Consider the following 27,702-nt stretch of genomic DNA (forward strand, 5'->3'; position numbering starts at 1 on the left):
TCCACTGCCTGGAGATAGCTGGGATGGGCTCCAACACCCCCGCGGCCCTACTGAGGATAAGCGGTGCAGATAATGGATGGATGGAAGTGGTTTAGCAAGGAAATCTTCAAAGGGCATGACAATTCTCGTAAGTTGGATTTTTAAAATCGTTTTTTATTTGAATCAAACCTCTCTTCCCTCCGCTGCATCCACCTGCTTCCCTGCTGGACCAGCTCAAGTGGTATAAGAATTCTAGCTCCCACTATATGGCAATTTTTCTTTGCAATCCCCACTTCCTGACTTATCCGGGGAGTTGTACTGTAGTTGAAAGTTTGCAGTTTCTTCATCATGGTTGAAGCAAGCTTTTGTTGTTGTTGTTGTTGTGTAACTGGAACGCATTCCTTCGCTTGTGTCCTTCCTTTATTGTGCATGCTCAATCAAGCTCATAATGCGTCCATCGGGCTGTCCCGGTTGGCCGCTAATTGCCGGACGTCCGTGCTCGGGGGCACATGGCGTGGACGGGGCTCATGGTGCTCCTGGCTCTGCCGGTGAGCGGCGGGGAGGACTGGCGCAAGCCGGCCCGGGCGCCCCTTATCGCCCACCGGCCTTTTGTGGTGGTTTGGAACGCGCCCACCGAGTCATGCCGGCTACGCTTCCGGGTGGACCTGGACCTGAGCGTCTTTGACATTGTGGCCAACCACAACGAGACCCTCAGCGGACCCAACGTGACCATCTTCTACCACAGCCACTTGGGATACTACCCTTACTACTCCAGCACGGGCCTCCCCATCAACGGCGGACTGCCGCAAAACCAGAGCATCTCCAAACATTTGAGCAAAGCCCGCAACGACATCGACAAGCTGATCCCTCACAAGGACTTCCGGGGATTGGGAGTCATCGACTGGGAGAACTGGAGGCCCCAGTGGGTGCGGAACTGGGGCGGTAAGGACATTTACCGCAACAAGTCCAAGGAGCAGATGCGGAGGCTGCACCCCAACTGGCCCGAGAGCAAAGTGGAGAAGGAAGCCAAAGAGAGCTTCGAGAAAGCGGGCAGGGCTTTCATGAACATGACTCTGGCCCTGGCGGAGGCTCGGCGTCCCGACGGTTTGTGGGGCTTCTACTTGTTTCCGGACTGTTACAACTACGGCTACAAGCAGCACCCGCAGCGCTACACGGGCGAGTGCCCCAACGTGGAGCACGTCCGCAACGACCACCTCATGTGGTTGTGGAAGGAGAGCACGGCGTTGTTCCCTTCCGTTTACCTGGACTACGAGCTCAGGTCTTCAGCCAACACAGTCAAGTTTGTCCACTACCGGGTCAAGGAAGCGATGAGGATCGCCTCCATCGCCCGCCCCCACGTCACCCTGCCCGTTTTTGTCTACTCCAGGCCTTTCTATGCCTACACCTTCACCGTTCTCTCGGAGGTAAGCGGCTCAACATTTTCTGTTCCACCGACTGGTTTAGCGTCTGATAATATGGGCACAGCCAGGCCAAAGGTTGGCATAGAACATGTTTGTACTTTTTCTGAAATAGTACAATGATAAAAACAATAATTATAGCATCATTAATTAACATAATTAATATTAATTATTAATGGGTCCTTGTAATATTGCATCTAAAACACATTCATGTATTTTCTGAACCACTTATCCTCACAAGGGACAGCCTTAATTTTCAAAGGTGGAAGGAAACCAAAGTTCTGCGGGCACTAGACAAACAAGCATACTCCACACAAAGAGGCCGGTAGCTGGAACTGAACTCGGCACCTTTGAACTGTTATGTGGGCATGCTAATAGCGACACACTGTTCGCTATCAGCAAGGGCGTGGGTTTGGTCTTGGCATTGGTGGGGACGGAGTGCTTTTTTTTTCCAAAATAATGGAGGAGACAAGACAATGAATGCTCGATATTTGTGGGGACACCATTACAAAATTACGGCGTAGGCTATCATAATGTTTAAACCCAAAAAACGTCAGTTCGATCCGCGTGCCAAGTAATACAAATTCCCTAACTAAACCAACCCTAGCACGAAAAGTGTTTTTTTTATGTGATCTTTGTATCATAGTCTTGACATAGTGACCCAAGCATCCTCCAACTCTGTTGCCAATAGTTTTTCCATGGTTTCAAAGTTTGTTTACTATCTTTGTAATATGACATAGTTGGCTGCAATTGGCCATTCTCCATACTGATTGGCTATGAGCGGGAGAAAATCCTCGTTTCCAATGCGACTGTGCCCGACTGCGGATTTTAATTCAAGCGCAACCCCTCAAAGCCCCCGTGTTCCAATTTAGTCTGAACGAAGCTGTGTCAGTAAAACAATAGTTGGCGAAAATTTAAGGAACAAATTTCTCTTTCAAATGACCCGCAGCCTGGTACTGGTCTGCAGCACTGCAGTTGGGGACCCGTGGTTTGAGAAAGTCTCTGGTGTAGCCTAGTTCCTGACTGAAGCTTATTTCTGTGTGTTTTTGCGTCTTGGTCAGAGCGACCTGGTGCACACCATCGGCGAGAGCGCCGCCCTAGGGGCATCCGGCGTCGTCCTCTGGGGTTCATCCGAGTACGCCCGATCGCAGGTAAAAATGGACAAGGAGGTGAGACGGGTTAGGGTGACGCTGTCCCAATACGGTAATTAAAGTTCGCTGGTGTGTACAGAGGAACTGCCTGACGGTGAAAAAGTACATTGACGGCCCCCTGGGCCACTACGTGGTCAACGTGACAGCGGCCGCCAAGCTGTGCAGCAAAGCTCTCTGCAAGAAAAACGGCCGTTGCCTGCGAAAGAGCAGAGACTCTTCCGCCTACTTGCACCTCAACCCGCGGATTTTCAGCATCCGCCGGCAGCTGGCCACGGGGGGCCCCCGCTTTAGGGTCAGCGGCCACCTCCAACCCCAGGATGTCCTGAACATGAAGCACAAATTCAGCTGCCAGTGCTACCAGGGCTGGGCCGGGGTCCACTGCGAGGTTCCCGACGGACACCAGATGAGGCCAAGCCCTCAGGACAGACTGTTGCGCGAAGTCCTTGCTGTCTTCTGGCTTCACTCGTCCTGCCTGTGCATTATAGTGCTGCTGGCCGTCTGCCTTATGCTAAAGTGTCTCTTTGTCTAGCGGTTTCCTGCCTAATGCGGAATTGGAAAGTCCCACATTTCCAACGTATGACATCACACTAACATAAATGTCAATCTATCTCTATTAGTTCTTTGTTCAAATAATATTTCCGCATCAAAAAAGCACTGGATATAATTTCATGCATCTAATAACCTGACATGAACAGACTATTTTCCAGTATTCCGAAGATGTAAAGGCTTAAAATAATTAGGTGAAGTTCTTAGTCTGGCTGCGAGTTTTCTTAATTCAATGTTTGGGTTAGTTCTTTCATTTTCAGATTCAGATATACTTTATTGACATTCTTGTACACGTGTATACAGAACGAAATGTCGATACACCTGACCCGCACAGTTTCCTTGAATGTACAGATATAAATAAAATGTTGTATTGAGTTGGAGTATTGAAGTACTAATAATATACTAAATAATTATAGCTATGTATAGTATTATACAGTAGTGCAAAGAGTGCAAGAGGAGCAGCTAACCAGATGTGCAACATGGGCAGTCAGGTAAACAAGTCACTATACAATAACAATAACACTGGAGTACGATAGTGCAGAGGAGAACAGATGTGCAAAGGAGTGGCTAAGAGAACTGCCAGTAGTGCAAAAAAAAAAAGTTCCAAGATGGCGGCGCCATGTTCGTCTGCGGCTACATCGGCTCGCCACAGTTTTTTACATTTTGGTCATAAAACCTAGTCTTCGACTCAGTTTTTGACAGCGAACATAGTCAACTCAAACTGCAGATTAATATACGATCGCAGGTTTTTGCTGGATATGCGATCATCCAGAAATCAAGCTATTTTCAGATTGCTCGGGAAGTTAAATTAATCCCTTGCTGTATCGCAGTTTACTTTAAGCAATTTCGCTGCAGGATTTTCATCATGCATTGTGTTAAGCATTCTGATTGGCTGAACAGTCACTCTGCCCCTTTTCTGCCTCTGCATCGTTGCAGTCTAAGTTGTACACAGACATAGTGTAAAACAACATGATGAATGTAAATTACATACACACAAATCTTTTTGTCATGATGACTGATTACTTTCATTTGTGCCCGCTCGTTTGGCGCCAGCTGCTGCTGGCTACCTGATTGGTTCCCTGTCCTACTTAAGTCCTTCACTCGCCTGTTGTCAGTCCGTCAGCGAACCTGTTTTCACAAGGCAAGCATTTTTGACTCTGACTCCCGTTGGTCCTGTTTTTCACATGTTTTCCACCCGTCCGTTCCTGAGTTTTTCTCCTGCTGCAACCCGTTTTTTGACCCCGACCACGTTTTGATCTCCTATCCCGGCTAACGACCCGTTTTTTGACCCCGACCATGTTTTGATCTCCCATCCCGACTAACGACCTGTTTTTCCGTCTACTACTCTACGATCTCCCGCTCCGGAAGATCCACTTCTGTGAGCGGCATGCTTCCCGCGTCTAGCGAGCACCGGATCGCGGGCGCTGCCTTTCCTCTAAATCTCAATAAACTTGTGATGAACGTTACGCATCTGGGTCCTACTTCCGTTCTGGTCGTGACACATTTTAAAAATTTCCAGTCTCTTTTAAAGCCATATTGTCAATAAAATACTCCACAAAAGCACAGAAAGGCAGAGGAAGATGCTTTTTATCACCCACAAACTTGGACTCCACCACATGCCAAGAGAAGGTAAAACATTTCTACGCCATATTCTGTCCACATGAGGGCGACAAAATAGCATCTAAAATAAAATAGCGGTATCCTAAAATCATTTCCAGCCCTTTTCGGATCAATGAGTTAAATATAACAGCAGTATTCGTTTTAAATTTTAATTTGACATTACTGACATTTAAAAAGTAAAAAAATAAAAAATAAAAAAAATAAACCTACGATTTTGTGTGGTATTTTTCTTTATTTTCCCTTTGGGTGAGGTTCTCAGAGTTTAATAAACTGCATCAGAGATGAATTAAATAGATTTTTTTTTTTTTTTAACAAATGCAGTTGATAAAAACACGGATCACTTGACCGCCAGTGTTGTAGGGGCAACACTTCCCCTGGTGTGTCCTAGGCAAGTACAGCCTGGGACGCCCATCTCAACCGTTTTGGGTTTGCTTCCCCACATGAAACACAGCAAGATGTTAAATTTTTGTGAAGAAATCTCATTAGCTCATTAGCTGCACCGCTTATCCTCAGTAGGGTCGCGGGGGTGCTGGAACCCATCCCAGCAATCATCGGGCAGTGGGCAGGGGACACCCTGAACTGGTTGCCAGCCAATCGCAGGGCACACAGGGACAGACAACTCGCTCGCTCATTCACACCTAGGGACAATTTGGACCGGCCAATTCACCTGAAAAGCATGTTTTTGGAATGTGGGAGGAAACCGGAGTGCCCGGAGGAAACCCACGCAAGCACGGGGAGAACATACAAACTCCGCACAGGAAGTCTGGAGCTGGACTTGAACCCACGCAGGAGGTTCCCATGACTTGAACTGTGCCGCACATGCAACAACTGCACTGCCGTGCTGCCTTTGTAAAGAAATATAAAGATTAAAAACCTTCAATAGTTGTTTTATAATCAAATCTTACATCCTTGAATCATAATCTAACTGTGAGCCACCAAAAATACCCCCAGCCCCTCAGCTAAGGCAGTGTCTGAAATAACGTCTGCCCAGACACCTGGGGCATGCATCTTTTACGTCGGGCGTACAAGTTTCAAAACATTTGCTTTATTCTGATTTCCAATCTTCGTTCGGTTTGGAAATTTCGGAATTTCGATTCGTTTGGTAATTTGCATACTCTGCAGCCAATCAGAAGCCTGCATCGAATAACTTCGTGCTTCCGGACTCTCCCCGAGCGTTTTAAGGTCATGAATTTGCATATCATTTTCCAAAGTAGACGCACAGAGAACACAAGAAAAATAGATAAGTGGTTAGGAATCAAGCAAAAACCTCAGCCCCAGAGGAAATATTATAATAATAAGAAGCTAACAAAATTGATGACGCTACAAAACGTAAAGGTACACTAAAAGCATCATGGAAAGAAGAGTTCACGTGGCTTGTAGCAGACGACGCAAGGCAAACATTGCTTAAATGAAGATGAGTAAATACAGGTACATACTGACGGCAGATGGAGAAAGGCGATGGCATATACATGCAATGGATGTTATAAGTAGATTTATAATTAACTTAATCTTAAAGTATTGTGCTGTTATATTTTCTGATTATCAATCTTTAATACTTTGCAAAGATGTTTTTTTTGCGATGAGTCGTCTTCTTGTGTTTCAAGTTGGGAAAAATGGGGCAGGCAACTTGATGGCTGGCAGGCAACTTTTTAGAGTTGTCTGTCCTGGTGTCCTTTTTCTCATGAGGTTTAGACACTGGCTAAGGCACACTTTTTATGCCATTAATGTACTCGTCCGGCCTCGGTAAGAATGGCTTTTCCACCCAGTGGTCCTAGAGCTAAAATGAGTTTGACACCCCTGAAGTAGAGGCTCGCTTTGGCCTTGGCACTCTTCACTTCAGACGGCGGTGGTCCCGCACTTGGTACCTTTCCTAACGCGATCCACATGCGGGAATGGCGCCACTTCCAGGGAGGGAGAGGGGCCCGGACTTGAACGCTGACGCGGTTCACTGGCGCCATTGCGTAACTTTGCCAGACGAGGGTCCCGACGCCGTCTCGGCTGCAAGAAGGAGATGATGCGGGTCGTCAATCAGTTGTGTAATTGCAGCCACCAAAGATATAAGATGTGTATGGCCCAGTCCGTAAATCTCTCGCTTGCTCTCAAGGCGAGACCTTGAATCCGGGCGGCGCTCGCTTTTCCCACGAACGGGCGTCATCGGGAAGCATTTGAAAACCTCAAACCCCTCTCTGCCACCTAACATTACAACAGGAATGATGATGACAAATCATCTGAAATAACAGCCACCGCAAAACACCCAATTAAAATTTAGAGAAAGTTATATATTGTTTTACATAAAAATAACTTTACCAAGTAAAAGGTTGTTGTTTTGTTCATGCTTACCACAACTCAGGCCAGTTTACGAAAAATACAGTGTAAATATTTTTGCCTATTTATCGTGATATTCTTTTTATCTTATTTCTTTTAAAGAGACGGTGTGTATTATTTACTCTGTCCTCTGTTCAGTCCGTCTGCAAATCTTAGTGAATACTAGGCAAGCCTTTTTCGACCCCGACTCCCACCTGACCCGTTTTTGCTCCGGTCTGTCTCCGGCTATGACCTGTTTTGATCCTGACCATGTCTGTTCTACCCGCCCCGGCTTGCGACCTCTTTTTGTCCCCGACTACGTCTACTTTCCCGTTCTGGCTTACGACTTGCTTCTGAACCCGACCACGGCTTGCTCTCCCAGTCCCGGCTACCGACCCATTTTTTCCGTCCCTGACATCGCCATCGCACGCTACAGAAGATCCACTTCCGTGTTCGGATCGCAATCCGAGTACAATAGCGACTTGCTTCCCGCGTCCAGCGAAAACCGGATCGTGGGCGCAGCCCTTCCTTTTTCCTTCCAAAATTTGGTCCTGTTTCCGTTCTGGTCCTGACAACATTGTGTATTATTTACCCCTTCCTAGTAGTAAAGCATATTTTAGTATGTTTAATATTAAATATGAATATTAATAATTTAATATTATTAAAATAATAAGCAAAAATACATAAACTATTATATAATAGTGTGTGGGCAGCACGGCAGAGCAGTGGTTAGCGCGTGTGCGGCACAGTTCTGAGGTCATGAGATCGAACCTCCTGTGTGGAGTTTGCATGTTCTCCCCGTGCTTGCGTGGGTTTCCTTCGGGCACTCCGGTTTCCTCCCACATTCCAAAAACATACATTTCAGGTTAATTGTCCGGTTCAAATTGTCCCTAGGTTTGAATGAGTGAGTGAATGGTTTTCTGTCTCTGTGTGCCCTGCGATTGGCTCGCAACCAATTCAGTGTGTCCCCTGCCCACTGCCCGAAGATAGCTGGGCTGGGCTCCAGCAACCCCGCGACCCTACTGAGGATAAGCGGTGCAGATAATGCATGAATGGATGGATAATAGTGTGCATTATTTTAAATACTCGTCGGTCAAGATTGTTTATCTATTTTACATAACATGAAACCTTACTTAGATGTGGCTTGCATGATTGTCCGCCATCTTGCTGCCAAGGGTACCTCAAAAAAAAAAACCTTGTGAAAGTCTGGGCAAAAAAAAAGAAATTTGAAAAATGTTTGGTGCGATTTGGTTATTTTGGTTACTTAGTTGTTAAGTCAAGTCAAGTCATGTTTGTTTATTTATTTGTTTATTTCTTCATCACAAAGAGTCTCAAAGGGCTGCACAGATCAAAGACTATTGCAAACTATTATTAGAGACAATTATGATACCATCCCCTGATATTGTCAACATAAAATATAGGTTATACACATGCTATAGAAGTGTGTTTTAAGCCGAGATTTAAACATTTCCACTGAGGTTGTAGATTGAATCTCAGAGGGAAGAGCATTCCATAGCACCGGGGCCCAGATAAACAACGCTCTCAAACATGCGGATTTCTTCTTGGCTCTTGGGTTTACTCGTAGACCAGCATTTTCAGAGCGAAAGCTACACAACAATTCAGCGACATCTAGAGATCAAATATTACGCAGTGTCCCTTTAATATAAAGAAAAATAAGTAAAAACATCGAAAATAAAATCCTTTCGTTTTTATCTGATCTCTCTTTGATTTTTTTCTCCCCAATGTGTGCGAGTCTCTCCAGTCTCTTTCCTCCCTCATCCTCCCCCTCCCCTGCAGGCGATATAAAGAGCGAGCCGGGCGCTTTTCACTTCCCACAATCCCAGCGAGGCACAGGACGAGCGAGCGTCGGGTCTTATTTGAGGGTAGGGGGCCGTCATGGCAGAGAGCGCGAGACCCCCGCCTCGTCTACAGGTGAGCGACGGCTTGACCGTTTTTGTTTTGCCGGCGCGTTTGTCGCTGGCGCTTATTTCGGACCCTCACGCCGCAAGGAGGAAGAATGTCGGCGCCAGGAATGTTGGCTCCTTGCTTTTGGTTGTAGGAGGAAAGTGGCACTTTTTTGTGTTCGAGCGGGCAATTGCAGTGTAAGCTCTGACCTGAGGTGACTCAAAGCTTGTAAAAGCGGTCACGTGCTGCAAAAGTTTGGAGACGAGACAGGAAAAGGGAATTTCTGCTTACCTGAATTTCATGGATGACTTAATGAAATTGTAGAGTTTGATGTCGACTTGTTGGAATGTCTTGACTCGTGAAATCTCTTCTTACTTCGATAAGCACTAAAGCAAAAGAAACAAATTTGAGCATCATGATATTGCATGATTTATACAAGAATGTTTGCTGTTCTGTGGGGTTCAATGACTACGCTTACATGCAGGCAATAATCCGATTGGAAACAGAATACAGTGATCCCTCATTTATCGCATGAGTTACGTTCCAAAATGAAACCCTTGGGCAAAAATCTGTGAAGAAGAACCATACCTGTCAAGATCAGCCAATTGCTCCCCTTATTAATGATTCTAATTCCCCTTATTAGGCGATAATTGACCTAACAAACACAACGTGGCACCTGTTTACTCACAGCAAGGCAGACTATGTAGGATAAAAAAAGATAACTACTAGCTACTATTATTTTGTTTACCAAATAAATGCTTGACAATCGTCTACCAGCACAAAGGGTAGACCCAATCGCGTAACGTTTACCACAAGTTTAATTGAAAGAAAGAGGAAGGGCTGCGCCCACGATCCAGTATTCGCTGGACACGGGAAGCAGGTCGCTCTCGCCCTCTGACTGTGATCCGAACACAGAAGTGGATCTTCCGCAGCGAGCGATGGCGGTGTCAGGAACGGAAAAACGGGTCAGTAGCCGGGACAGGAGATCAAAAACGTGGTCGGGGTCAGAAATGGGTCGTAAGCCGGAACGGGAGAGCAGACGTGGTCGGGATCAAAATGGGTCGTAAGCCAAGACGGTAGAACAGACGTGGTCAGGAGCAAAATAGGTCGTAGCCGGAGACAGACGGGAGCAAAAAACGGGACAGGTGAGAGTCAGGGTTGAAAAAGGCTTGCCTCGTACACACTGAGGTTCGCAGACAGACTGACAACAGGGGACTGACAGGACCAGGTTCAAATAGTGACAGGGAGCCAATCAGAACCCGCGGCGGTTGGCGCCAAATGAGTGGGGACAGCTGAGTCACATCAGTAATCGTGACGTGTTTTGATTGGTCTAACAAAAAATGTTTTAACTTTCCGTACAAAAATTGCCTGCACGATTTGAAATGATCAAAAAAATTATTTACGGGGAAAACTTTGACAAATATGTAGAGCTCCATTGCTTTGTCTTGTATTTACAAGATGTGCTATAAGTAGCTCGACAAAACAATAGAGTCACAATATACATAGATGGATACAACTGTGGGATCTACTATATATAGATGGATATGACTGTAGAATTTTCGCAATTAGGGCAGAAAATAAAACAGAAATATACCGGAGAGGTCTACTATTTTAAAGAAAGTAAGCCGGAATTTGTCTGGTATCAATATGTTCTGTATTATAGACATTTAATGTTTCCCATACCACTGAAACTCCGCCATGGTTTAGTTGGTCCCCGGCAGGGTCTCAAACTTGCATTTAGAAAAAAAAGGCAGCAGCAAATAGAGCACAGGAACGGTTCAAGGGAAATTGCAATACAAAGGACAAATGTAAAGGAAATCTAAAAAAAAAAAAAAAAGTCAAACCAAGAAAATGATCCTTATTTGGAATTTGAATCAAGTCCCTCAAAGCTTAGGCACTTTGTGTTCCTAAATGCCTATACTCAGAGAAGACTAATGATTTTTTTCCAATATGTTTTTTTGATCATTTTGTCGTATGACAATCTGTTCGCGGAAAAAAATCAAAATATGTGCATTTTTGCTCTATATTGTCTGTCTTGCGGTGAATAAATAAGTGCTGCGTTGTACTTGTAAGGTTTCCCATCTGTCACGGTTGCCAGGGAGCCCAATTGGCCCCGCCTGTGTGGCGCCAGCTGCAGCTTGTTGACAGATTGGCTCCCTGTCAGTATTTAAACTCGGTCCTGTCAGTCCCCTTTTGTGGGTCCATCTGCGAACCTCAGTTTACGCTAGGAAAGCTTTTGGCCCCAGTCTGTTTCCCGGCTTCGACCCATTTTCTGATCTCGACCATGTTCTTTGCTCTCCTGACCTGTTTTTTCCTGCTCCCAACACCGCCATCGCTCGCCACGGAAATACCACTTGCGCGGCTGAGAAACCCGCTCACCGCGCCCTCGGATCGTGTGTGCAAGCCTTTCCCTTCTTCCCAATAAACTGAGAGAAACGTACGCAAGTGGGTAGACGTGGTCAGGATCAAAAACGGGTTGAAGCCGGAGGACAGACGGAAGCAAAAAACAGGTGGGAGTCAGGGTCGAAAAAGGCTTGCCTAGTGTTCACTGATGTTCGCAGACGGACTGACAACAGGTGACCTAAAGGAGTGGGTTTAAATAGGGACAGGGAGCCAGAGTTCGAGGCAGTTGGCGCCAAAGGAGCGGGCACAGGTGCATCACATCGGTAATCATGACTGGGTCCCCCTTGACTGTCCAACCTCCAAAGTCTCACAAAATTCTATGGGAAGCACTGGGCATTTCTGTGGAACTAGTAGAAATACATTTCGAAATATAGTTTGAAATTGGGATTTAGGCTTTAAATCGGGGTTTTAAGGAGATTTCAAGGTTTGAGGATTTGACAACTTCCTAATTTAACTTTCTGACTGCTGAGGATGAACTGCACATCTTGGCATCTTGCCATCATCCAATACTTTTACAAGCCCTTAGCGCAGGATGCGGACATGACAGATTGCGTGTGAGGGAATCTCATTTTCTTGGCATTCTAAATCCAGTCTTTGGCTCTCTGTGCTTTGTTGACATTATTCGGAACAATAGCAAAGAGTTGGCTGACGAATCGAAAAGACCGTGACATCCATCCTTTTTTACCAGCAACCTCCCTTTAACCGAATTGGCGAGCGAAGGGGCCAAAACGCTTCTTAAATTCACAACATTTTCCAGCGGAGACAATCAGACGGCGTCGCTCGCAAATCTGTCCGACGACGCGAAGCCGCAGGAACCGCAGCATCAACAAACGCTGGCTAATCACTTCCAGGCTGACACAGCCGTTCTGTACGAATGGGGGCAGAGGGGGGAATCTTGTGGTGAGGTTCAAGTCTTCTTTTCTTTGTTAATTCACGACGAGTCGGAATGTAAACACTCAACGGTGGGAGGAAATCGATCGGAAATCTTACTCGGCCTCAGAAGCGGCGACATCTCCAACGCAACCTATTTCCGTGGCAACGACATCAAAGTGTTAGGGATAAGAAGGTTCTTCTGCAAATCCAGTCCGAGATCTTCTGCAAAGCAGTTTGCCAAAAGCTTAATTAGAAAATTCAGAGATTCATTGTTAACAAAGAGATAACAAAGTTCAGAAAATCATGGGCTGTTCTCTGCCCAGTCTGGAGTGCTTTTAATACACCATTACTAAGGCAGAGTGTCAGAACCAGAACAGGAGGAGGACCCAGATGCGTAACGTTTTCTCACAAGTTTGAGAAATAGAGAAAAACAAGTGCCAGCGATCCGGTGCTCGCTGGACAAGGGAAGCAAGCCGCTCACGGGAACGGAGCATGATCGGAATGCGGAAGTGGATCTACCGGAGCGGGAGATCGTAGCGTGGTCAAACGGTCAAAACGTGTTGATAGCCGGAGCGGGGGATCAGAGCGTGGTCGGTGGTCAAAAACGCGTCGTAGCCAGAGCGGGAGATCAGAGCGTGGTCAAAAGGACAAAACGGGTCGATAGCCGGAGACAAACGGGGAATCAGGAACAGACTAGTGGTATACGGATGAAAAAACGGGGCCGACGAGAGCTAGAGTCAAAGTGCTTGCCTTGCGTATGCAGAGGTTCGCTGACGGACTGACAGGGAGAGACTGGCATATTGGGTATAAATAGGAGAGGAAACACTCAGGCAACAAGCAACAGCTGGCGCCAAACGAGCGGGCACAGGTTGGGGCAATGAGTAATCATGACACAGAGCTGCCAAACATTGAAAGAGAAAAAACATTTCTAGTAGCATTTAACAGCGCCATTTTTAGATTGGTAGTGGAAAGGGATGGGCGCCGCAAGGCTGTTCTTGCCCAAGAAACACCTCAGGTAGTAGTGCCTTGACGACCCTTGCGGTTGAGGTACCCGTAAACTGACTGTTAGACTGTCATGATTACTGATGTGATGTACCTGTGCCTGCTCCTTTGGCGCCAACTGCCTTGGACTCTGATTGGCTCCCTTTCACTATTTAAACCCACGTCTTTCTGTCACTTGTGGTCGGTCCGTCTGCGAACCTCAGTTTACTCTAGGCAAGCTTTCGACCCTGACTCACTCCTGTTTGAGCCATTTTTGATCTTGACCATGTCTACTCTCCTCTCTTGGCTTTCGACTTGTTGCTGATCCCGATCACGTTTTTTGCTCTCCTGTCCCGGCTACTGACCCGTTTTTTCCGTTCCCGACACCACCATCGCCCGCTATGGAAGTGCCACTTCCGCATTCAGAAAGACCTGCTTCCCGCGACCAGTGGATTGTGTGTGCAATCCTTTCTTTTCTTCCCCAAAAAACTGAGAGAAATGTAACGCAAGTGGGTCTCGTCTCCATTCTGGTCCTGACATTAGACAATGTTATTATTTAAAAATATCATCATTAATAAATTAATCATACAAATTTGGTTAACCATAATTGTCAAATATTAGTCGTGAAAATCCACATTTTCATAAGAAAAATACCCGAGATTTGTTTTTCTGTCTATTTTTCCTTCAATGTTCTAACTGGCAATGATTTAAAAAGACAACAAGAAGCGAGCGCCTTTGAGGAAAGTCCACCGGGGGCCCCGCTAGAAGCCGGCAGGCGATTGGTGGGAGTCGCCGGCGGGAGGGCGCCATGTTTGGCCAGCGTGACGGCGGCGGCAAACCACAAAGAGAAACTTGGCGGGTGCGAGTGTCATTGAGGCTTGCGGCTTTTCGGCTTTGCGCTTCGCGGAGTCCCCGGCCGGCACAGGACTTCCTTATTCCGGACGAAAGAGTTTCGTCGTTTTTTTCACGTTTAACAAGACTCACAAAATATCGTGTTCCGTGGAAGTACAGGCAAAAAAAAAAAAAAAAAAACACTGAAGAGGGAAACATTTTTCTTTGGAGAGATGAAAAGTTCCTTTGAAAGTTTTATCGCATAATATTCTGGCACAAAGGACCCACAGAACAATGGTTTTAGAAACTCACAATTTCAAGGACCTAGATTGCTGACATTCACCTTGATACTGGAGGAGCGGTCCAGAAAATTGAAGCCTAAGGAATTCAAAAATGGCGGATAAGCAATTCTATTGCTGAAAGGATGGGAGGGAAAACTAAAACTTAATGAATGTTTTTGTACTTATCCATTCAAGGACGAGTTTCTGTCTAACCCACTTAAACAGGTTTTATATGATAACATTCAAGGCCATGTTTGGCTCAGTGGGAGAAAAAAAGTGATATGATTTTGTCTGAGTTAAAGGGACAGTGTGTAATATTTAGTTCCTCCTAGTGGTACAAAACAACTTTCATTCAGTAAAAAAACAACAACACTTATTTAAATAATAGGCAGAAATATATGACCTATCATACCAATGTTCATTTTTATAAATATTCACAGATCGAGAAATTTGTATTTATTTTACATAACTTGCAGTCGCCGCCATGTTTGACTGGCATGTTGCTGCTACGCTGTGCTCATTTGGCACTGGTTTTTGTTTGCATTAGACAATACAGTGCCATCTAGTGGTAGTATATTACTCAATGTAACTTTAAATAACATTATAATTGTCACTAAATATGAGCAGTGAGCTATTTGAAACAACGTTTGCCAAATAATTCTAAGTTCTCTCATTGTAGTATTTTATGAAACTTAATTTTGTTTTCAGTTTTTGTTATTTCATCAAAGGACTTTCTCATCCCGGACAGAAGAGTTTTGTAGTTTTGTTTTGTTTGAAAAAACATGAAGAATATTATCATATGTGGATGAATGAGTCAAAAATATCCAGTTAAAAAACGAATATGTTTTTATTATATTGCTTAATTCATCAGTTTGAGAAGCTGTGTCCAATTTTTTTAAGAAACACACCACTAAGAAATGCACGGAGTGCCAAAATGGAATAAATAAAAAATTTGAACTATAAAAAAAATATGCTTAATGACAGGCAATAATGTGAAATATGTCGCTTTTCCTAAAAAAAAAAAAAGTAAATATATATATAAATATATAAATATATATATATAAAAAAAAATATATATATATAATGTGTTTCTATACACTCTTTTCAGTGTATTTTATAAATAATGAATTTTATAATTATGAAATCTTTAAAAGTTTTATTTTAGAATTTTTTATTTATTTTAAAAAGATATGTATACATTTCTGAGTTTTAAATATTCTTTTTATTTTTATATTTCCATTGTATGGAAGTCTAACAGTTCTAAAATTTAATAAATAAAATGTATCTTTTGCAATGTAAAAAAAATGCTTAATGTGATGTATAACGCTTTTCATTTTAAAATATGGTGATTTGAAATTAAACTTTGTATCATTATTAAATATTTTTAAAAATACATATTGTTTCTTTTATAATATATATATATATATATATATATATATATATATACATATATATGTGTATATATATATATATATATATATTTATGTGTTTCTAAATGTTCTTTCCAGTGTATTTTGAAAATAATACATTATACAATTATAAAATCTATAAAAGTTTTATTTTATCATTTAATATTTATTTTGAAAATTGTTTTTAATGTTCTTTTGACTTTAACTTTTTATATTTCCATAGTATAAAAGCCCAAGAGTGCAAACATTCAGTATAATAAGAACCTTTTGTAAATAGCAGGCTAGATGAATATTTATTTTCAAAAATATCTTTAATATTTTTCAACATCTATGAACAATAAATGTGATCATAAATGATAATTAATTATGTTTACATTTAAAAAGGTCATACGTTTTAAATGTTTTTATATTTCTTTTTTTTTTTTTTTAGATAAAAATAAATCTTTAAGTTATGTCTCTCCTGCAGCCTCACCTTCCAGGGTTTGATTGACAGAAAGTCATTCTTCTGTTTAGCAGCACTCTGTGACTTAAAAGCGTTTTTGGGAGGGTTTGTCATGCTGAGGTTTTGAGTTTTTCCTTGCCCTCATGTTGGTTTTAGATCAGTGGATGGTGTAATAGTAGTCTGTAATTGTCTGCACAGCTTTTTGACAACAAATAAACATGACTTGACGGTACCTGAGTATTTTCACTTGTTGTCTGCAGGATGATTGACAGCTCGTGGGGCTGAGCAGCAGCATGCCCGCAGGGGGCGCCCCACCCGCAGCTGTCCTCACGTTGCGTCTGCTGCTGGTCCTGCCTGCTTTCTGGGCTGAGAACCCGTCCCAGAACGCATCCCAGAAGCCTGCCCGGCTACCCCTGGTGGGCCACGAGCCCTTCGTAGCGGCCTGGAACGTTCCCCTGGACATGTGCGCCATCAAGTATCAAATAGACGTTGATCCGGGCCGGCTTTTCCACATCCACGGCAGTCCCCGCGCCGACTGGACGGGCCAGAACGTCACCATCTTCTACGCCAACCGACTGGGCTACTACCCGCGCTACACGGCGGAGGGCGAGGCGCTGCACGGCGGCGTTCCTCAAAACTTTAGTTTAGATGCTCACCTTCTGAAGGCCCGGAGGGACATCGAGCATTTCATTCCTGCTCCGGACTTCCGGGGACTGGCCGTCATCGACTGGGAGTACTGGCGGCCCCAGTGGAGCCGGAACTGGCACAAGAAGGACGTTTACCGGCAAAAGTCGAGGGAACTGATCGCCAAAGCTTACCTGAATGTGACTGAGGCGCAGGTGAGGGTTTCCCGAAGTGGTTGATGCCGGATGGCAGGGTTAAGCTGTTACATAGTACTTTACTGTAATAACATAGTACTCACTTGGTAAGAACATAGTAAGAATATCTGAGACATATCATTAACAGAGCAAGAACACTGTGCTCAAATCTTGCTTGTATCGCAATAGCAAAGTTTGTAAAAATGTCATACTCACATCATCCTAACATCGCAATACGTAGTAAAAACATTGCAACAACATTGTACTAACAACGCAATAACATAATGCGTTACAGAAATTTCTCACTCCTCATAACTACAACCTAGTAATAACAAAAGTACAGTAGACCTACGCATAGAACAAAAATCTGTTTCGAGGTAGGGATTGCAAAGTAAACATTTAATAAAGTAAGTACTACTTGTATGTAGTATACATGTATATGATTATATAAACATACATGTAATAGAAAAAAAATCAATTTTATTTACCTTTTGTGAGACGAGCTGGTCGAGTGGTTTAGCAGATAGATGCAGAAGGGGAACAGGACAGCGGATTCCCTTGCTTTAATCACCTCCTTATCATGCGAGTTTGCAAGGGTATTCTTTTGCCTTCTTTGTATTTCTTGCTAATCAGAAGCTTTTTTTCATGGGTATCATGTTCTTGCCGCTCCTTTTAGCATCACTTCATGCCTTGGACCCATAGTGAACAAATAGAATACAAAAATTATTGTATTATTGTATTAGCGACTCGCAATGTCTTTAGGAAGCACACGAGATGCTGTACTGAATGAAGTCAAGTCAAGTCAAGTCACATATAGTTATATAGCTCTTAATCACAAAAATGTCTCAAAGGACTGCACAGGATTACAATAACAAAATTACACAATTACCTGATCTTAAACCAGCATGCGGGCAAGGAACAACTCAAAAACCTCAGTGTGAGGAGAAAAGAGAAACCTTGAGAAAGGACCTCACATGTGGTAATCCTTCTTCCGGGATTGACCAGGGTGAATTACAATTAGCATTACCGTACACATAATAGTAAACATTAGGTAAGATGTTGAAAATCTCCGGAAAGTGCATGACATCAACGACGCCCCCAACCTGCAAGCCAGTCCAGAAAGTCTATGACGGCCACGACGCTGCCTCCCATCTCTGCCAGCGAAAGGCATAGTGGCAGTGAATTCAGCCAATAACATGCTGGCATTTTCATGTCAGGAAACAAACCTATAGCAGAGCAGAATAATAAGATGTTGACCGATAGCAGACAGGCCTCATAGAGATGTAACTCGTCATATACTATTTGGGGTGTGGATAAAGGTTTCTATTTTAAGGTTAATAGAAACCTTAAAACATCAAATGATTAAAGGTTGAATTTTTATATGTTTTGGGGAACGCAAATGACTTTCAGGGACAGACAAAATTTTTTGTATCAAATTGTAAAACGAAAACGTCGTAAAGCGGGATGCCTTATCCTGGGGTATAGTAACTACATAATTGTCATGACCGGAACCCAAATGCGTACTGTTTCACACAATGCTTTATTGGAGAATCGAGGAAATAACAATAACATTGTAAATACACTGTATTAACAAGATAACAGAAAAACTGCAAGCTGCACACAGTTCCATATTGTTGTAGTGTCCTAACCTGATTCCCTTGCTTCAAGGTGGAGCAGCTGGCGCAGCGCCGCTTCGAGAAGAGCGCCCGGGCCTTCATGCAACGCACTTTACAGTTGGGCACGGCCATGCGCCCCCAAGGCTTGTGGGGTTTCTACTTGTACCCGGATTGCCACAACTACAACGTGCGGCAGGACGGCTACAGCGGCTTGTGCCCCCTGCTGGAGAGCGCCCGCAACGACGAGCTGCGCTGGCTGTGGGACAGCAGCACGGTGCTTTTTCCGTCCGTTGCCATCCGCAAAGCGCATGCCGACGGTGCCGGCAGCTTGCGATTTGCACGCCATCGCGTACGTGAAGCTCTAAGAGTGGGGGCACTCACCTCTCACCCTTACCACGTACCCGCTTACGTCTACCTGAGGCTGGGCTACCGCGACCAGCCGCTCACCTTCCTCAGCACGGTAACTTCATTGGCCCTTGTCTGCTTCTGAAAAATCCAAGTCAATACTGTAATCCCTAGTTTTTTCGTGGTTATTGGGGACCAGAAACCCTCACAATATGCAAAAATCTGAATGGTAGTCCCACCTTTAATATGCGCTTGGATGGCGCCTGCTCGCAAAAATAGGTAACTGTGGGTAATGGATCAGGACCAAACGGGTGATATTAATTTTAGGAGTAAGGAACAGGAAAATAAGAGCCACCTAGCGAGACACAAAATTGCTCTGTCGGCACAACGCTCTCAGTAATAGATGACTAGGTACTGACCCTTTCAATTTGAGATTTGAAGGCACCCTGGATAAAATATAATAGCATACACAGCTAACGTTAGTGTCTTACCTTTGCAATAATGAGGTGACTCACTTGGTCAGAGAGCAACGCGTACTAGTAACACAACCAGTTTGGAAGAACTGGTAAGCATCTAGACTTTTATAAGCTTTTCAATTACTGGGGATAATGGATGGCGGCCACAAATATGCATTTCATTTTAGGTGAAAAAGGCAAGACGCTCGACCAAAGTGCCTTCTGCTGGCCCCCGCTCGCATCAATATGGGATCAGAGATAATAAAATGTGGCTGAACAACTGCAGTTTTTTTAGGTGGAAATAATGGAATAAAAAAAGCAGACTAAAGTGCGCTCTGCATTTTCCTGGTTCCAACTATATGTAATAAGGGATAATGGAGCACGGCTGCACTGGTGCTGTTCATTTTAGGCAGAGAAACAGGGAAAAACAGGTACAACACTAATTTGATCTCTGGGTCTCCGCTCTCACCGATAGTCATTCGGGGATAATGGATTTTGGCCAAAACTGTGCAGTTCATTTTATGGGGGCCACAATGGCACGCTTCAGTGCCCGAACCAAAAAAAAAAAAAAAAAAAGTTCTGCCGGTCCTTGCCCACAGCAATAGTTGACCGGGGAAATAAATCACGGCCACAAACGTGCATTTCATTTTAGGACAGGTGACAAAATCATGCCACCTGACAATAGTGGTACAAACAAACATGGCTTGACCTTCTGCTGGTCCCTGCTCATATCAGTATAAGATTGGGCGCAATGGATCGCGGCAGCACTACTTCAGATCACTTTTTGGTGGACAGAAACCCACTTTGGTGGACCCCGCTCGCAGTAAAAAGTGATCAGGCACTAGAGCGGTTTAGGCAGAAATAACTGCAAAAAAAAGGCACAGGGCCTTACAAAAGTGTGCTCTATCGATCCTTGCCTGCAGCAATATGTGATCTATGATAATGGATCAGAGCCCCACTAGAGTAGATTATACTTTGGTGGACAGAGCAGCAAAAAAAACTACCAGGGTCAATAGAAATATGCTCTGTCAGGTCCTCTCACAGCAATAGGAGACTGGGAAGAATAGATCACAGCCACACGAGACTGGATCCTTTTAGGTGAAAGAACCATTAGAACCGCCACACACGACTTAAAACGGCTCTCTTTGCCCCTGTTCTCAGCAATGGTGGACTGGTGATAATGGATTGCAGCACAAACAATCCTTTTGGACAGGCCACCATGGCCCGCTTCAGCGCCCCAAGAAATGTGGTCTGCTAGTCTTTTCTCTCAACAATAGTTGACCAGGACAAACATGCATTTCATGTTCAATGGGCCAGAATGGCATGCATTCTGCCAGTACCTGCTTACTGTCACGGTTGCCATGATGCCCAATTGGCCCCGCCAGTGTGGCGCCAGCTGCGGCTCATTGACAGATTGTCTTTCCGTCTATTTGAGCTCAGTGCTCTCATTTTTCCTTTGTCAGTCCGTCAACGATGTTCTGGTTCATGACACTTACAGCAAAAGACGACCAGAGGGAATGGATTGCGACAGCACGAGAGGATGGCAGCCACTGAGGGCTAATCGATTTAGGTGGGCCACATAGGCACATTTTAGCGGCCCAAACTGAAAGAAGTGCTCTGTGATTGTGTATCTAGTGCACAGACAGAAGAGCTTTATCAGTTTCGGTAATTTAGAAGGATTCATTTTCAATCTGCTATGCACCGAGGCCCTACAGGTACGAAACAACAAGTAGCGAGGGATTACAGTACAATGAACCCTGGTTTATCGCGAGGGTTACGTTACATTATAGTTACATTATAGAGAACATTGTTTACACCGGTACTGGCACTTCCAGAGAAACATGTCGGAAAACATTTTAAAAAAGAATAAAAAAAAAACATTTGAATGTAAAGTTAATATTTACATGCTACCGTTGTGTTGTGCGTACGAGCAGAAAGACCTGGTCCACACCATCGGCGAGAGCGCAGCGCTGGGGGCCGCCGGCTTCGTCATCTGGGGCGACCTCAACTTGACCACCTCCAGGGTAAGATAAACACTGCAAACACAAAAAACACACGTTAGATTCGGACAACATGCATTTTTCAAACAACTTCCGTCATGGGACATATTTTTGCAATTTCTAAGCAGCGCTTTTATCCAGGAAACTTTCCACGTCACGTCATTTCAGCTCAGGGTTTAGAAACGTTTTTGTGATTTTACAAGGGACAGTATACCCTTACAATATGGTGAGCATGCGATATGATGTTTTATCCTTACATTTCAAACACATAAACCAAAACAAAACACATACATTTTAAAAGTTCGATTTTTGAGGAAAATTATTCAAAACATGACAAAATAGACAGCTCTTGAACATCAAATACAACTTAATTTTCAACCAAAGCCGTTTCCAGGGCTTGAGAAGGTGCTAGCAACTTTCTAGCATTTCCCTATTGGTAGTGTCACATGGCCTAGCTCAACCAATCAACTGCTAGCAACAGAAAACAGAGAGGGTCTCTTTCAGCATAGAACTAGCTAGTAAACATTACATTTTAACAAATAAACATTGTTAAATTCTTAAACATCTAATAAAACTGTACATTTCCGACTAAAAACGGTTCTGGGCTTAAAGTCAACACAATCTGATTAGCCTTGTCACGTGACCAAGCTTAACCAATCAACAGTTAGCAACAGAAAAAAGTTTAAGCTACATTTGTGTTGGCTAATGTGTTGATGTTAAACAACTAGCTTTTAAACGTTATTTTTTAAAGAAATTAAATGATGACAAAATACAGTCTTGAAAACCTCGTAATCATCACAAAAGCTGTAATTCTACAGCCAAAGTCGTTACCAGGGCTTCAAAGGTAGCTAGAAACTTGCTATTATTGTCTGATCTGTTGTGTCACTTGACGTAGCTTAACTAATCAACTAATAGCGGCAGTATACAGACGCTGCCCTACTGACAAACGAGATAAGTGGCGGACAATCGTAATTGAATTTGTTCGTAAGTTGCTTCAGTGCTATATTTTGTATGTTTAAGGCATGTATAAGTAACCTGTATTGTTTTGTACTCAAAAAATAAAAATTTCCTAAAATAATATGCTCTATAAAAACTAATAAGGTTATGCTTATCTTACTTTTGGAAGGTGATATTAAAGAGGTCTTCCTACGTGGTAGAGACTGGTCGAAAAAAAGCGATACAACCATTTTAAAAATGTCAAAGTTCTTAGCGCGCCGGAGATACAGTATAGTATGTTTACACACTAACTAGGAAGAGGAAGCCGGATTTCTTCTTCGGGGTGGATGCTGAGTGAGCTCTCACAGCGCCACGTGCCGGTAGCGGCGGAAAGAAACTCTACATACTGTGCTGTACTCGGAAAAAGGAGCACACAATTTTGTTTGTTTGGATATTTTGCGACACCCCAAAAAAAAATGTTCGTATCTACCGTATTGTGTAATTCTAATGGCTGTAAGTAGGGAAGCATCTGTACAGGAAAGGTCAATTTTCAACATAAAACTAGCTTTGAAAAGTTTTAAATTCTGAGGAAACAATTCCAAAAAAGGACAGTATAATCACGTCAAGTTCCAAAACATCAAATAAAACTTTTACAACAACAGCCATTTCTGAGACTTAAAAAGTAAATGGCAATTTGCCTGCAGTTCCTGATGAGCCTTGTCACGTGACTACTCTCAGCCAATTAACTGTTAGCAACATAAAAGCATGAACACAAGCAAATAAAACAACGCAGAAAATATTCATATAGTCTTTTACCTTTTGATTTTATTTTTTATTGTATCCCAATTCTAAACATTTGATTAAAATTAACATTGTACCTCCGGAGTTGCAAAGAAAATTTCAGGCATTTTTATGTTGACTATAAAGACACAGAAGGCTAATTTTTAAGCTAAATCTATGTTAGCTATGCGGTGATACTAAAAAAACCTTTTTAAAAAGTTCAATTTTTAAAAATAAATGATTATTATTTATTTAAAGATAACATACAAACATTTTAAAAAACTATGAATTTACAACCGAAGCCATTATCTAGGCTTAAAAGAAGCTAGCAACTTGCTAGCACTTACTAATTAGCCCTGTCACGCTCCCAAATTCAACTCCACTGTTGGCAACCTCAAAACTGGCACATTCCCATGACATATACAGAGTTAATTCTACTCCTTACTTAACCGGGACCGGGTTTTTAACATTGGAACATTATTTTTTCATCCCTAGCACAACTGCAGCAAAGTTCGCTGGTTCGTCCACAACCGCCTGGGCCGCTACATCACCAACGTGACCGAAGCCGCCCGCTTGTGTAGCCGCTACCTATGCCAAGAAAACGGCCGCTGCGTTCGTCGCCGACCCAGCGCTCGTCACTACCTCCACCTCGCAGCCGGCACCTTTCACATTCGACCAGCGGGAGGCGACGGAGGCCTCGCCGGAGGTTTCGAGGTCAGCGGGCAACACTCGCCGAGGGACCTGGAGCAACTCCGGGAGCAATTTCGGTGTCATTGCTATGAGGGCCACCATGGGGCGCAATGTAACAGCGCTAACGAGGTGCCTGAAGATGACCGGCGGGGAGAAGATGAAGAGGGGCGGGAAGAGGAGGAGCGGCGAAGGGCGGAGTGGGAGGAGGAGCAGGGGGGATTGGGATTGGCCAGGCGCAGCAGGGCCCCGCCCCCACTCCGTCCCAGTTGGATTTGGACAATTTTGATAATCCTGTGGACGTCGCGAAACAACCTAGAGACGTTTTTAGCATGCTAGCATCGATGCTAGCATACTATACAACTCGTACAACTTGAACAAAATTAAATACAAGTACTACATTTTAAAGGGAAAGTGTGTAATATTTGACCACCAGATGTCGCTGTATTGTGTAGTGCAACTGAAAGCGAGCGCTACAAAACAACCAGGAAGAATACCAACCACAGAGACTCAAAAGTGACCTTTTTATTTTATTTTCCACAATGTTTTTGGTTTCTGGGGGCACCTGTAGCAGTAAAACGCCCGACAAGATTATTTTATCTTGAAAGTAGACTGAAAAACTCGGTCTGAGCCACTGTAGTGTGCATTCTTAATTACTGCCACACGATGGCAGTAATTATTTTAACATTCTTAACAATCTAATTCCTTTTTGTTGAAAAAATCGTCTTATTGGGACATTTAGGGGGTGTTCATACATTTATACATTTCTTTATACGTCTTGCTCGAAAATTAAGATAAATAAACATAACAATTGAGGTCTATAAATGAGCAAAATGTTACTTAAAATGTCTTCTCCTTAGTACATACGTGATATATTTCTGCTCCATTTTCAAACACCCAAAATTATATATATATGTGTATATATATTTTAGGACTTAACAGGGCAGCACGGCGGCACAGTGGTTAGCGCGTGTGCGGCACAGTTTTGAGGTCATGAGATCAAACCTCCTGTGTGGGGTTTGACATGTTCCTCCGGGCACTCCGGTTCCCTCCCACATTTTAAAAACATGCATGTCAGGTTAATTGGCCGGTTCAAATTGTCCTTAGGTGTGAATGAGCGAGCAAATTGTCTATTCCCTGTGTGCCCTGCGATTGGCTGACAACCTGTTCAGGGTGTCCCCTGCCCATTGCCCGAGGATAGCTGGGATGGGCTCCAGCGCCCCCGCGACCCTACTGAGGATAAGCGGTGCAGATAATGGATGGATGGATGGATATATTTTAGGACTTAATGTGAATTACGGAAATAGAACGATGTGTTTTACAAACTCATTTTACATAAAAGGAAAAAAAAACATTTTGTGTAATTCAAGCCACACATTGGCTACCTGCTAGCGTGCGGTACGGAAATTGTTATAATCAGCTACCGCTAGCGATGAAGTTAGCACTAGCATCTTAAAGCTAGCAAGATGTATGGCATTCACAATAGCATTAAATTTGTAAGAGTGGATTGTAAAACGAGGTTAACTTAATTTAGTTGGTCCACTAGCCTTTTCGTGCTAGCAAGGCTAGAAGCACTAACAAAGTGCCAACCGGTTTCATTGTCATGTAAAATTTTCACAAAGATTTTTGTCTCTTGTTTCCCATAAGCTAATGCTACTATTGCCAAAGAAAAACCTTTAAAAGAAGTGTGGAAAGTCGGTAATGATTCTAGCAATATGTTAGTTTTACTTGACGTGACATTTAGCGTAGCACGGCAAGTACAACAATCACCGCTACCACTCAGTTTTTGAGCGTTGATTGTAAAATGCAACAAGTGACTTAGCCTGTTAGCATTCTGTTGCTAACACAGCTAGCGGCTCTAACAAAGCTCGTTTTGTCGTCATGCTAAATTTTCACGGATATTTTTGACTTTTGTTGCCTGTCAAATTTGAAGTTAAGCTATCTAAGGTATCGAATGAAAATGCTAACAATTCTATTGCCGAAGAACAACCTCTAAAACGAGTTTGTTGAAAAGTTTTCAAAGACTTTAGCAGTAAGTTAGTTTTGCTTGAGGTAATGTTTATCAAAGCAAAACAAGTCTAGCATTCACTCTACTGTTTTATTTGCTTACGTTGTTTGTAAAATGCTAGCTTTCTGATGCTAACTGATGCTGTCATGATGAAATTTGACTGAGTTTTTGTTGGCAAGTTAATGTAGTCTCAAGCTAAGTGAGGTCTCAAACAAAAATGCCAACCGCTAATGCCGCAATCAGTTAGCTATTGTTAGCTAATGCTTCTATAACCGGAAAACAACCTCAAAAATAAGTTTGTTGATTAAAGTTGGTGATGATTTTAGCAATAAGCTAGTTCTACTTGACGTAACATTTATTGTTATAGCGCTAAGAGAGTGAGCCAAAACGTCCTATTTCTCCGACCAGTTTTATAACTTTACCCTCCACTGAGGAACGCTTTCTTTTTTAAGAAAGTAAAACTAGCGAATGTAGCGTCACCGTAGCTGTGGGCACATAGCCGAGCTCAACTTTTGACTCGGCACCTTTCTGCGCTAACGCTAAAGGTTGCAATACTTTCATCATTGTTTTTGTTTATTTTTGTCAGATTTTCACTTCGCATTTTACCGTCATGTTTTTCTAATGATTGTGGAATAAAACCTGCAGCTGGTGAATGTAAACAAATAAACAAAGTGCAAATAAAAATGTTACCAAGAAGCGGCGTGATCGTGTTTGATAACGACAAAATTAAAGAGGAAGATGTGTTCGACTGCTAACAGATGGACGGTTACTGATAAAAAATGCTAGCATAACGTTGTTAGTCAGCTAGCAGGAGAGTCATTCCTTGTTTGGCACTAGAAGAGGCAAGGAGGTTCCCTCAGAGGTATGGTCTTAAATCTACACTTCAAAAGTAGAAATACATTAGACCCCTGGGATTTTACATTCATCTTGAGATTGCCATATAGCGGGTCATATAAATGTATGCTAATAAGCCAATCAATTTGCAACAGCAATAACCCCAGATATATGATTGAATACCTTTAGAAATATTAAGGAAAACATAATTTTTTTTGTCTATGTTGAGACGTGACTCAAGCTGGTCGAGTGGAGTAGCATGTGGATGCAGGCGTGCGGGGGCCAGTAGATTCGGAATGGCAGCGATTCCTAACCTGTTACTTGCGAGGCCGTTGTAGGATTTCCTTGGTTACAACCTAAGACCATGATCATTGATTTTTGCTATCCGGAGATGGAATAAGAGCTTGCTTCGCAATGATCGCAGCAAGGCTATAAGGCTAGGACCTTAGCTTGGCCTTTTGGCTGAGAGTTAAGTCCCGGCTTCTAGGCTTTGTAGCGTATTATGAACTGACTGATAACGGATAATGGATAATGAACAAAGAAGATAGAACAATAACACTTAAAAAATCCCTCCCCCCCTTTGCGGTAGAAAGCACGCAAATCCAAACCAAAACTGACTCCTATAGCACTACTTTTCAGAGTATATACGGCACGTTTTCACTAAGATTTACAGTCAAGGTGCGACACAAAATAAAACTCGTTTTGGCTGTACAACGCTAAACAATCCTTTATATATAAGCTCACTATATAATCCGTGTTCAGTTTTCAGATACTTTTTAATGAATCCACGGAACAAATTGTAAATACGCCAAAAAAACAGAAAATAACTTAAAGTTATTTGTTTGGGTGAGTGGGAGGGATGGGGGGAGCTATGCAAAAAGTGCAAGCACTCCCTCCCATCCCTCACCCTAATTTGTCTGCGCCAGGAGTAAGCACATCAGGCTCCCTGTTCTCAGAATGTTGTGACGTTTTTACAAAATAAATGCTTACATCTGGTTTTGAAACCAAGATGTAGGAAAAAAAGGGTCAAAATGAGTTTAACCGATCTTGAGTAATCGCAAGAAAGAGACAAGTTTAAAG

At 43.2% G+C, this 27,702-nt stretch overlaps 2 protein-coding genes and 1 long non-coding RNA gene across 9 annotated transcripts; 2 read left to right on the plus strand and 1 right to left on the minus strand.

Moving 5' to 3' along the window:
* The first annotated feature begins 418 nt into the window (after positions 1–418).
* On the plus strand, positions 419–4,560 carry hyal6 (hyaluronoglucosaminidase 6). The gene is made up of 3 exons (XM_088340833.1): positions 419–1,403; positions 2,459–2,548; positions 2,628–4,560. The coding sequence occupies exons 1-3, from the start codon at positions 489–491 to the stop codon at positions 3,075–3,077; spliced, it is 1,455 nt and encodes a 484-aa protein (XP_088196959.1). The 5' UTR covers positions 419–488; the 3' UTR covers positions 3,078–4,560.
* LOC148363229 (uncharacterized) lies at positions 3,323–23,940 on the minus strand. 7 transcript variants are annotated; one of them, XR_015850975.1, is made up of 10 exons: positions 23,682–23,940; positions 21,289–21,413; positions 18,065–18,187; positions 17,450–17,650; positions 16,962–17,044; positions 16,377–16,903; positions 12,317–12,421; positions 9,402–9,492; positions 9,215–9,309; positions 3,329–6,712 (listed from the first exon to the last, which is right to left on the minus strand). It is a non-coding gene; the product is annotated as an uncharacterized LOC148363229 (long non-coding RNA). The 7 variants fall into 7 exon arrangements; XR_015850974.1 differs by having other exon boundaries at positions 3,323–6,712; positions 9,215–12,421; positions 16,377–16,735; positions 16,800–16,903; XR_015850972.1 differs by having other exon boundaries at positions 3,324–6,712; positions 9,402–12,421.
* On the plus strand, positions 8,839–26,484 carry hyal4 (hyaluronidase 4). The gene is made up of 5 exons (XM_088340832.1): positions 8,839–8,950; positions 16,404–16,982; positions 18,630–19,037; positions 21,312–21,401; positions 23,589–26,484. Exons 2-5 carry the CDS (start codon positions 16,437–16,439, stop codon positions 24,117–24,119), a joined length of 1,575 nt encoding a protein of 524 aa, XP_088196958.1. The 5' UTR covers positions 8,839–8,950; positions 16,404–16,436; the 3' UTR covers positions 24,120–26,484.
* Positions 26,485–27,702: the final 1,218 nt, after the last annotated feature.

This window comes from Urocampus carinirostris, chromosome 7 (assembly GCF_059441175.1).
Source record: "Urocampus carinirostris isolate Australia breed hairy pipefish chromosome 7, RoL_Ucar_1.0, whole genome shotgun sequence".
Lineage (NCBI taxonomy): Eukaryota > Metazoa > Chordata > Actinopteri > Syngnathiformes > Syngnathidae > Urocampus > Urocampus carinirostris.